At 45.1% G+C, this 12525-nt stretch overlaps 1 protein-coding gene across 1 annotated transcript in view; it reads right to left on the bottom strand.

Annotated features, from left to right (window-relative positions):
* Nucleotides 1–12525, bottom strand: part of WAS (WASP actin nucleation promoting factor) — a 139010-nt gene that overhangs the window by 47267 nt on the left and 79218 nt on the right. Inside the window, exons 4-5 of the mRNA XM_078664702.1 lie at nt 9730–9826; nt 7935–7976 (exon numbers count right to left, since the gene is read on the bottom strand). Coding sequence (XP_078520828.1) covers nt 7935–7976; nt 9730–9826 — 139 coding nt within the window. The remainder of the gene's footprint in view (nt 1–7934; nt 7977–9729; nt 9827–12525) is intronic.

Raw genomic sequence — 12525 nt, 5'->3', positions numbered from 1 at the left:
ATCCAAACCCAGCTGTGCTGCATAGTCTGAATATTCCTAAATGCACCTCAGTCTCGCATCATCTTAAAGCCAGGCATAGTCAACCCATAAAGATCAGATACTGTTTAAAGCTCTTCTGACAGTCCATCGCAAGTTCTACAAGATTGGGCTGAAATACCTTCCTGATTGAATTTGGATTACAGGCCCTCTCGGACACTTGGATCTCCTGTTGCCCTCCAAGCACACATGCCCAGGTGTAGTGGTGCCAGACCAGGGGGTGTTCCTTCATGGTTCCGATAGCCAGGGAGTGGAACGCCTAACGGCTAGGGCGCTCGACCTCGGACCTGGGGATCTGGGTTCGAGTCTCGGTAACGACGCCAGAAAAAAAAAACCTCCTGTGATTCTGGGCAAATCACTTAATCTCTCCGTGCCTAAAATGAATGCGTGTCCTCATGTAACGTAACTGGTGCTATGTAAAGCGCTCTGATACCTGATTCAGTGCGGGTCTAGTTCGCGCTATATAAAACTCTGAAAAAAAAAACAACAAAAAAACGCCGTACTGGTTCCAGTGTGCAGCACCAGCAAATGAGCTTTCCTTCAAAAACATCCTTACAGCGACTATTCGCTACAGTTTAACCTTGAATTTATGACGGGATGATTCTGCCTTTAGGAATAGCGCTGGGACACTCCTCGGAGTAGCTGTCACGCTTTATAAAACCTTCCATTCACCTGTCTGGGATCAAATGCTATTGGTAATTTGAAGACATCAAGCACAATGGGAGCAGTGGGGATACTCATCAAAACGCAAAGTGACGTAGTAACCTGTCAGCGAGCATAAAGACAAATTATTTCAAATGCTTCTCTTGTGATTCTGTCTCCCTACTACTATTTTCCTACTCTAAATCCGGCAATTCCAAGAACTGGATGCGGTGGGCTCACTCACGTAATGTGACATGCTTCATCATAGGCCGCCTCGTCCCACCCTGGTAAGATGGTACCACCAGGGCGGACTCGACCTAGAGTCGGGCTGTATTGAGGGAGTTCTCAGAAATAAAACAAATTCTGGATAAATCACTGGGATCCAGTTGATACTGTTAAGAATACCTTAGGGTAAGCTTCAAAGTATCCTTTATTAGGTGGTACCCTAGGTATGACTAAAAATACTATAGAGTAGAATCATAGAATGTAAATCCGTATTTGTAAAGCACAAACTACTCACTCTTTCGGGTCTCAAGGCGCTGGGGGTCATTGTGGAAATGAAGTGAGCTATTGCCCAGAGTCACAAGGTGCTGAGCTGAGCTGTTGCCAGGGATCGAACCGTGAGCCTTGTGCTCCAAAGTCAGCTGCCCTGGCCGCTGCACCACACCTCGCCACTAATGAGACGATGTAGGTGGCTGCTAGATGCTATGGCTACGGCGCCACAAAAGGGGGTGGTGATGGACGGAGCATCTGAACCAATCAAACACTCACACCCAGTCAAAAGATCTGGGTTTAATCCATCACCGTTCTTTAGCCCACTCTGCCACCCCAGTTCAGACATGGCTATATGCAAATCAGTCTGACCCTGTGCCTCATGGGAACAGTCCAGCCCGAACTGCCAAGCCATGCCTTCCCTGGACCGGAAACAAGCTTCCGAGGACCGGTTTCTGGCATTACAGTCTTCTTCAGCCCGGCTTGCTTGAATCCAGTGGCAAAGTGAGCAAGGGACTCACGTCTGAGCATACCCTGCCACACTTATGGCGGCCAAAGCGGTACAAAAGGGGGTGGTGATGGACGGAGCATCTGAACCAATCAAACACTCACACCCAGTCAAAAGATCTGGGTTTAATCCATCACCGTTCTTTAGCCCACTCTGCCACCCCAGTTCAGACATGGCTATATGCAAATCAGTCTGACCCTGTGCCTCATGGGAACAGTCCAGCCCGAACTGCCAAGCCATGCCTTCCCTGGACCGGAAACAAGCTTCCGAGGACCGGTTTCTGGCATTACAGTCTTCTTCAGCCCGGCTTGCTTGAATCCAGTGGCAAAGTGAGCAAGGGACTCACGTCTGAGCATACCCTGCCACACTTATGGCGGCCAAAGCGGTACAAAAGGGGGTGGTGATGGACGGAGCATCTGAACCAATCAAACACTCACACCCAGTCAAAAGATCTGGGTTTAATCCATCACCGTTCTTTAGCCCACTCTGCCACCCCAGTTCAGACATGGCTATATGCAAATCAGTCTGACCCTGTGCCTCATGGGAACAGTCCAGCCCGAACTGCCAAGCCATGCCTTCCCTGGACCGGAAACAAGCTTCCGAGGACCGGTTTCTGGCATTACAGTCTTCTTCAGCCCGGCTTGCTTGAATCCAGTGGCAAAGTGAGCAAGGGACTCACGTCTGAGCATACCCTGCCACACTTATGGCGGCCAAAGCGGTACAAAAGGGGGTGGTGATGGACGGAGCATCTGAACCAATCAAACACTCACACCCAGTCAAAAGATCTGGGTTTAATCCATCACCGTTCTTTAGCCCACTCTGCCACCCCAGTTCAGACATGGCTATATGCAAATCAGTCTGACCCTGTGCCTCATGGGAACAGTCCAGCCCGAACTGCCAAGCCATGCCTTCCCTGGACCGGAAACAAGCTTCCGAGGACCGGTTTCTGGCATTACAGCCTTCTTCAGCCCGGCTTGCTTGAATCCAGTGGCAAAGTGAGCTATGGCGCCAACATGTTTCTGCCCTTGGACAACCTATCTAGGTCTCAGGCATTCGTCAGGGCTTCTGCATAGATCCCTATACTTAAAGTGAGGGTGTGAAAATGTGTATAGAGAGGACCTACCTCTCTTCTAGAAATCATCTGATATGGATAAAAAGGTAGAAAATGCAGCCGCATTAGAGTAGACGGGTATATTAGAGCGGGGGGTTCCCAAATGTCAAAATGCTAAGAACCACTGGCCTAGAGGACAACGCAAGATAAGGTGCTAACTGCTGTTACTGAACAAAGTCGCATATGAGATCATTATAGGTCAAGCGTAGAGGTGAGGTGGATTGAGCCAACATGGTTGCAGTTTATTTACCAAAGTTGGAGACTGCGCCGCCCTAGAACCATGGACGTCATTTAGGGGTTGCCAGGAGTCGCAGCTGCAACCCCTGGCTTGCCCCTTGCGACCCCTGGTACTGCCTTAAAGACTCTTGGCCTCCCCTTTGCACCCTTGGCTTCAAAGGTGGCAAAATCAGTGTCAGGAGCTCAGGGGCAGCTCATCTCTATAGACCACGGTTGAGGTTAAACTACCTTGTTTTTTCTCATTTTTCTTTTGTACAATAATAGTGCATAATATCACATTATTTACTATTAGTGTAATTAAAATCAAGTACAATTAGCTCGAATATGACCTTCCCTGGCAGCTGAGGTAAATAAAAAAAAATGCTTTTAAATGTATGTTGTGTGCATGCTTGAGGGTGAGGGTGTGTTTGTATGAGTGAGAGTCTGCGTATGTGTGAATGTGTAAACATATGTGTGTGAGTGGAAGTGAAGGTCAAAGGGCCTGTGATATCCCTTCTGCTACCCTTGGCATTTTGGTGAATCGACGTCCATGCCTAGAGCCGGTATTGATGATAGCGTAAAACAATGTCCACCCAGACATATCCAGGCTGGAAAGAGAACGGTCTGTAGAAAACTCTTCCGGGGCAGGGGAACAACAGACGAGCTTTTGCTCATTCCTAGCCTTAATCGCGGATTCTTTATTTAAATCTCATACGTCACATACCGTTTCCTGTTGATGCTCTGAGGGTGTCTCTGCTGCTTTCATTGCAGGTTCCTGTGACTGTCACAAGATTCTTTTCAGGTACCTGAGCAGTCAAAGGTGATTTACACTCAGGTCGTAGGTGCAGGCATCCCCACCTCTGGTCTAAGAATACTTTACAAAACTGAAAATATCCTTGAGGTTTCTTGAGATCCCACAGTCTGCTATCAAGGGCTCTCTTGTGACCTGTCTTTTCATTTGTAATTTATAGAAAACACTGCAAGAAAAGTTACCACTGTGTTTGTCCACACTGCAGGGAGATCTGCGTTAAAGTGCTGGACCAGACCTCGTCCGGGGGCACATATCCCATTAAATAACTTACTTCTAGTTGAAGGGTTCTGGTACATACATTTGTTGGCGTACCTTCAGCAAGAGAAGCTTCAAGATAACCAATCCGATAGCCCTGGTTATACATTTCAAAAACACCTTTGATGTGGATGGGCACAGGGTATTTGGAAAAAATATCGAAAACACGAATATTGTGGAACAGAATATCATGTCAAAGTTTTACTACATATAACTCCACATATATGTACCTTGACAATATATATCTTCAAGGTATGTAGCTATGGAGTTAAGAATATTAAATGTATACTTACCCATTTGCACTTTCTACTCGATATTCTGGGCTTTGATAATTTTGACAAGCTATTTGTGTTTCCGATATTTTGTCACTGATCCTGGTCACACACAGCACTCATATTAATAATGTAACTCCCCTCACCTGAAGCCATAACACCCATGTTCTGCAATGACTAGGGAGCTTAGCTGCAGGAAGACATGTTCAGTGCACAGATATAGGGGCCGATTAGGATGGCGGACGGACTTGCGTCCGTCCGCCATCCCAGAGGTGGAGAGACCGTCCGCATGGACTGCGGAGGTCCCTCCATGCAAATCAGGATGTGACCGCCACCCTGGCGGTCACATCCTGGATATTTAACATTGCGGCGGTTGCTGCTTCAAGCAGCACCCGCCGCAATGTTAAAAGTGCATGTGTACCATTTACATGCACAAAGCGGCAGGCACCGTGCGGTGCCTGCCGCTTTGTGCATGTAAATGCTGGGGGGTACCATAGGAAAAACCGCCGCGGAAAAGCATGTTTACTAATGCTTCCTAATTTGGCTGACGGTGTCTGATAGACACTGCCAGCCAAAGGAGAGCTTTTCCGCCGCGGTTGTAATCCGACCGCGGCGGAAAAGCAGCGGACAGAATCCAAGACCCACCAGCCATCGTAATGCGGCGGTGGGTCTTTGGTGACTCCGCAGAGGATTTTCCGCCTCCTCCGGGCCGGAGGTGGCTTCCGCCGCCCCGGAGGAGGCGGAAAATCCTCTATCATAATCGGCCCCTTTATGTCTTGTGCAAAGATATCAGGAAATAAGATGCACATATAACTCGTACAATAGCAACTATCCTGTGCCTAAGAAACCATGGTGGCATCTTTCGATGTTTACTACAGATGCTTATGATTGTGGAATTAATATCTCTGGGGCCGATTCACAGAACTAATTTAAGACAAAATCCTAAACTTACTACTTTTGGTATTCACAGAAGTTAGGATTTTGTCTTAAGTTTGTCTTAAGACAGACTTAACACAGACTTAACACAGACTTAAGACAAAATCCTAACTTAAGTCTGTCTTAAGTCTGTCTTAAGACAAACTTAAGACAAAATCCTAACTTCTGTGAATACCAAAAGTAGTAAGTTTAGGATTTTGTCTTAAGTTAGTTCTGCGAATCGGGCCCTATGTTTTTGTTCTATCTCACTTGCATGCTCTTAAGTGTATTTGCACTTTGGCTTGTCCATCATGGTTCAGTCCATCAGCGGGGCTCTGTCCCTGCCTGGGTGCAGGCCTCATCTTGTTTTTATAAATACATGTGTAAATCATCTCTTTGTTTCTCCAGTACACACTTGGGCACTGCACCATCCCCTCCTCAGAGTATCTTTGAGTAAAAAAAGTCTAAAAAAACAGTTTTCCATTAATAACATTAATGATTTGCTGTTTACGTAGAAGCAAGATGTATGAGATATGGTGCCCAGAAGGCGGACGATATTCATGTACTTGCATCCTGGCCATCGATTCAAGAATTCTCGGGCCAAGTGGGTAAGACTCTGACCGATCCTCTGGGCTTTGAGGTGGAGGTAAGCCCCTCTCTTATTTTGTTTGGTACTGTTTTGACGCCTGAAAGGGCGCTGGGTTGCACAGGGGTACAGAATAAATTGGTGTTCTATTTGGTCCTCCTGGCTAGGAGGGAGATCTGTAAGTTATGGCATCAGGTGGCTCCGCCAACATGGAGAGCTTGGTGGAATTCAGTGAGATATTACAGAGTCCTAGATCAGAAAGTCAATGTATATAGAGAGAGAACAGAACGAGGGCAATTTTGGAATTTGTTAGACCATTTAGATCCTGATTAAGCTATTCTATACGGTCCAATGATTAAAACTCTTGGTCAGCTCACAATGTGTACTGCGGGTGGTTCTCGTAAGAACATTAGATGAGTTCGGAACACCAAGTTATAAGCAACAGGGGTGGATCAATCCAACAGGTTTCTATAGCTACGGAGGTCATATGAGGACAAATGAAAAAAATAAAAATAATAATAATAATTTGCTATTTAACCCCTTGGCTGCGGCGGTAATTCCGCCGCAGCGCTAGGGGGAGGGGGGCCGCGCGGCGCCACCAGGCTCGTGACGGAACCACTTCGTCACGAGCCTCGGGCGCGCTGTGCTTGTGATGGAGTGGTTCTGTCACGGCCCCGCCCGCTCAATGGAATGCTCAGCGCAGGCGCGAAATCGCTGCCGCGCAGGCGTGGCGGCCGGGCCGTGACGGAACCACTCCGTCATTAGCACAACCCATCCGAGGCTGGTGACGGAGTGGTTCCGTCACCAGCACCCAACGGGTTAAATATGCTATCAGTCATTTTGAATGGACACAGATTGTCCGATCTTATTGGACTTCGACACCTGGTGGCATGTCAGCTATGATTCTTATTACACCACAATTCTTTTTTGCTATTAATCCTTGGCTCAACAATACACTCTAATTTATCAAACCCAGGAAATTTCATATCTACTATGGAAAGCAGTGGCTTCCAAACTTTTTAGAACTACGACCCAGTTTTTAGTATGACCAACTTTCGCGACTCTTTAATGGGCAAGAGGAGGGTCATTTTTAATGAAACTAAAGCATCATGTGGTAACAATTACAGGCAACACATTTTCCTTTGAAATGGCCACTTAATTAGAACACACATACAGTTTTACTGATAAAACTATGTTGCACACAAATGATAATTTGTGGAAATCAGGTTTCAGGGAATATTTATCATGTGTGGACTGTCAAGTAAAGTGTTTTGATTTGTTTGGATTCTATTAAAATCTTTGTTTCTAGTACACTTTAGAATTGCAAAAAAAAGGTGTTTCGTTATTGTTTTCTTAACTACTGATTGGGCACAGTTCATTTACAGGTATTTTCATTTTGTTCTGTGTTACAAAAACATGGCATCCTAAAGCCTTTCCTTTCACACTCCTGTATGCCAGCAAGATTGCCACATAATTCACTTTATTTTTCCTGCTCTGCATGCAAAGTGAGAGGAGTTTGTGAACACTAATCTGCATGTCAAAAAAGCAGCAATTCGTCAGAAGACATAGCCTGACATCATTTGACCTCTCTCTTTGAAGCACCAAATGTGAAAGATAAATCCGGAATGTATAGGCGTATTTATTTATTATTGGTCTTCCCGATCCACCAATATTGGCCCGCGACCACCAGTGGGTCACGACTCACAGTTTGGGAAACACTGTTCTGAAGCATATCATTTGAGAGACCTGTTGTGTTTTTCTGAGATAATGTATCTGACAGTTTAGTATTGGGCAAGATTGCTCTCCAATTTGTCCTCTCTAGGAACAGGGTGGTATTATACCACCGCCGATGGCTGCAACGGTTGTTAACGGCCCTGGACCCAAGTTATAAGCCCGAGCTGCAGACGTGGAGCTTAAAACTAAGGTGAGGGCCTTTAAAAATCAGCATTACCCGATAATGCTATTACAACCTTACACCTAAAGGGGGAAGGATGTTTGCAAACAAACAAAGAAACAGAAAGATAAACACTGAAATGCTGGAGCACCAGGTCTGTAACAGTTATTATTGGCACTGAGGCTCAAGTACTCACCATCATTTGTAGGTGGAGGTGGTAGTGGAGGCTGACGTTTTTCTAGGAAGAGAATGGAGAGGAAACATCTTCTTAGAACAGCATTGGCAGCAGTCAGGTGTGACCCTGGCTCGAGCATAAAACCTTCTACTGACCATCAACAGGCATCAAGATCAGACAAAGATACACTAGAAAGGTGCATTACTTGTCTATAACTTGGATAGTGCAAAAAACGAAGGAGGGGCCCTGAAATCTAAATAGGATAAAGGGAGGGGGAACAACCCACCAGGGCAAAATATATATGAAACAACATGAAAAGGGTAGTTCCCAGTTATATAAAGGACCAAGGAGTTCCAATAATAAATAGAAAGTGGGCTGATGTTGCACTATTTGATATGTAGTTTTTACTAAATGAAGTATGTATTGCTCTCTATCTACACTTGATATATTTTTCTATGAACTAATAAGATAATAAACATTTGAAATATATTCAGCTGTTCTGTGGGCACTTTCTATTTATTATTTGAACTCCTTGGTCCTTTATACAACTGGGAACTACCATTTCCATGTTGTTTCATATATAACTTGGATAGTGCTAAGAGAAGGGCAGACAGCGCTAGAGACTGTCGCGCTCTTTAGGGGCACATGTATGAATGGTCACATTGAGAATGCCGTGTTTTTTTAGAACATCTGCAATTAACCTGGCCAGATTTGTTTCAGTTTTACCAGACCTGACCCAGGGCAAACATGGCCATTTGCATGGATTTGCACCAATAATATTCTTGCTGCAGGAATTCCCCTGTGGATACACCCCACTGAATGCAAATGCAGGGGCAGAGAGCTGCAAAGATCTGTAGACCATCATTTCTGCTCCCAAAGTGCCAACATTGCAATCATAAAAAGATTTGGCACATAGTTAAAGGACACCAGATGCAGTGCTTGAAATGGAAATATAAAAGAACAGTTACTTACTGCTTCAAGAGTACTTGTTTGCTACTGAGAAGTGCTAGTAGTCACCCATTACATGTACTGTACTCCTGCTTTCAAATTAAAGTGCAGGTACTCAACACTGATGCATTAGCAATGGGGGACATGAAGTGGTTCAAGTGACTGCTGTCTACTCCCTCCGAAGGCCTCAGCTGCTTGCACTGTTAAGTAGCATCGACACAACCAAACTTTATTACAGTGTATACACGTGTCCGCATGAGCTGACCAATCACAGAGAGTCCTACTGTTGGGGAGATATAGCAGAGACTTGTTTTGAGTGCCTTTTCCAATTCCTGTTACCTCTGATGAGCACTGAACAAAGCGCATGCATCTGGAATTGCCAGTGCCAACACTATGGATGCCCAGCCCCGAAGACGTGGTGGCACATTCATCTGCCACCCTCTTTTCCTTGTGCTTCACTTGTGGGCTGCAAAGCACTTTGTGGCTGGTGGTATCACTTTAGTCCTGTCCTGCTTCTCATATATTGTGTTTTAACAAGATATCCCAGCCTGACTATTGGGAAATCTGAAGCTCTCCCCCACCCCCGCCCAATGTCTTATTGACCGACCTATGCCCCTGCAGTGTAGCCACAGGGGGAGTCCTGACACTAGTGTTGAGAACTAAAGGCCTCACTGTATAAGTACAAGGGAAGGACTGACAAACTGAGGTCTGACTGTGTAGTAGACAATAAAACTCAGTTTATCACTTGTATAAATCCTGTCAAGAGGACAGCCATATCACCCTGTTATTTATTTAGCCTGGCTGACAGCCGTCTGGCTGATTTTGCACACTTTTTCCACAGTCACTGTCATCCGCCGGGCGGTCTTACCTTGCCTGTTGTGTCGCTTCTCAATCTTCTCGTTCACCACATCAAGAAAGGCTTCCGCCTCCTGCTCATCCGCGAAGTTCAGGCCGGCTTGACATTCCTAGGCACAAGGGTAGTGAATATTTAGATACAGTGCGCACAATTAGGCTGTCGTCATTTTAGTTCGTTAATATCAGAAATGGTGACCTGGCCATGCTGCTGAGCAGTAAGTATGGGTGGAAAATTCGTTCCGCTCACGGAATTTGCTGATTTTTGGCAATATCGCGATCCGTGAATCGCGTGAAATTGCCCAAAAATCCGCAATTCGCGAGTTGGCGGATTTTTTTTCTTGTTCGCGCTTCAAAAAGACAATCTCGCGCGTGCGGCATTGACTTACCATGATTTTGCGTTCGCTGATGAGTTTTCCTTCCTGTTCGCGTGCGCTACGAGATTTTGGTAGCTGGCCGAGTGACGCTGTGATCGCGAACACGTCATTACGACCCGAAACAGGAAATTGCGAACACGTCATTGCGTACCGAAACAGGAAATTGCGAACGCGTCATTGCGACCCTAAACAGGAAAAAGGCATCGCGAGCAGGCTGATTAAGTGGAAACAACATGTTCGAGACCGCTGCGACCGCATGTGCAAGGTCTCGTTCCCGAACTGGTAAATAAATCTCGCAAACTCGCGAAAAAAAAAAAATCGCAAGCTCGCGGAATTTGGCGGATTTTTGCGAATCGCAATTATGAATTTGTGTGAATTCGCGTATCGCGAATTTGCAAATTCCGCCCATGCTTACTGAGCAGAGACAATGGGGTAAATGCAATTCAACTTCGGGTCAATGGTAAAGGCAGGTAACAAATGTCAATACAGGAAATAGCATTTCTCCTTGTAGCGGAGGATCCAAGATGTTTATGCGGAGCTAATGTAGTTGTTAGATTTTACATGTACGGCACTTGTTTAACTAATGGCAAACGTATTGCATTCTATTCATACACTAAAGGGCTTTGCGTCAGCCTCCTTCAGACACTGCCTCCTTTGGCTCAGGAATCTGCAGCCATTGGCTTGAGATATTGTCAATCACATCTTAGACTAGCCCACTGAAGAATTTGTGTCTCACTCTCTTTTTATTGGCTGTTTCGGTGTAGCCTTTCTCCCCCAGTGGAATGAATGAGAGATTATTTTACAAATGAAAAGTACACTCTGCTGTCACACAGTTAGGGCCAGATATACAAATGTATTTTACGGCCGCAAATACTCCAGTTCGGAGTTTGCGGCTGTAAAATAGTTTTTTCCTATGCATCAATCACAGTTTAAGAGTCTGTAATCTTCAACGACTCCTGAAATGGCATTGTGATACCATTCCAATCTGCTATTTGTAAGGGCTGTATTGTAGGCATCCCTTGAAAATAGCAAACCAATATGAGTTGTATCAATATTTTGCGACCGAAATCTGGTTTAAAAACATTGAAAACTTACTGACTCCTGAATCAGGGTTGTAGCCACTTCCCCTTTGCGATGAAAACGTCCCCTTTGTGTTGGTAACAAAAAAAGTTGTTGGGAGTAGGCAGTGGTCCAGAGAATCACTGCCAACTTTTAAACAAACTTTTCAAAAAAGAAACCTCCTCTTATTAAACGCGGCTCCATTTCTTTAAGAAAAACAGGGTGCATTTTTTTTTAAAACTGCTTACTTTGTTGAAAGGTGATCACAGACAAGTTGTTTGAGAGGCTAAAATCTCTGTAACGGCATCCAATCGAAGTGAGTTGAAATGTGTGACCCACCTCATTACTATACCAAACAGCAAGAGCGAATACCTTATTTACCTGACAAGAATCCTTTCGAGTCTCTCACTTACAGCAATGCAGGGGGGAAACCTTCAGGATTTTTAAAAGAACCCTCACTCACTAAACTAGCGGGTGACAACCTTCATCATTGGGTTCCCACCCTGGAAGCTGAGTGCCTCCAATGTGTGCTTTGACACTTGATTACAGCGGAGCTGGTTGTTTTTAGAGTGAAAGTGAAATAAAGGTGCAAGTGACTTAACCCGTTTACAGCGGTGGCAATTCTGCTGCGGTGCAGGCGTTCGAATGCGCGGGCGGGGCCGCGTCAGCCAACGGACGTGCTACCGAAGTAGTGCTCGCAACGGCCATTGGCTGACGCACGCACGCAAGGGGTTAAAATTGACTCGCGGTTACCTACCCAAAGGTATTTTAATCTTGGTGACTTTAGGCAAGTTTTTAAAATCAATGTTTAGATACTTTTGGGATGTCAATGGTCTCATGTACCCCATATAATTTTCAACATGTTTCAGCCAAATGATGGTCAACGATGCCCACAACAACAAAAAAAGAAAAAAGAAGAACGACAAGCACGTTTCCGGAACCATACACTAGATGGCAGAACAGATGTACAGCATGTGAATCCAGAAAAGTATTCATGCTGCAAAACTTACTTTTGAGTCATTTACACTGTTGATTAAAAGTACTACTTTTTGGCTATTCACAAAATCCAAGAGAAAGCTACACTTTTGGCGAAAATGGATACTCGGATTTTGTGATTAGCCAAAAGGTAGTAAATTTACTCAAAACCGTAACTTACTCGAAAGTGTAAGTTCCCTTTGTGAATCAGGCCATTGTTTATGAATACAAAGTAAAAAGTGTTGGTGGGTCACTGTTAAAACGAGGCCAAGGGGTAGAGTGAAGTTTATCTCTGAGTACAAGACTCTAACAGTTTTGTATCTGTAGAACCTTGATGTTGTGAGCATTAGGACATTCACAGTTCTGAAAAGACTTCAAACAGGAATTATGTAAGCTGCTGT

This window comes from Lissotriton helveticus, chromosome 10, assembly GCF_964261635.1.
Source record: "Lissotriton helveticus chromosome 10, aLisHel1.1, whole genome shotgun sequence".
In the NCBI taxonomy this organism is placed as follows: domain Eukaryota; kingdom Metazoa; phylum Chordata; class Amphibia; order Caudata; family Salamandridae; genus Lissotriton; species Lissotriton helveticus.
This window is presented reverse-complemented; position numbering and strand designations above follow the sequence as displayed.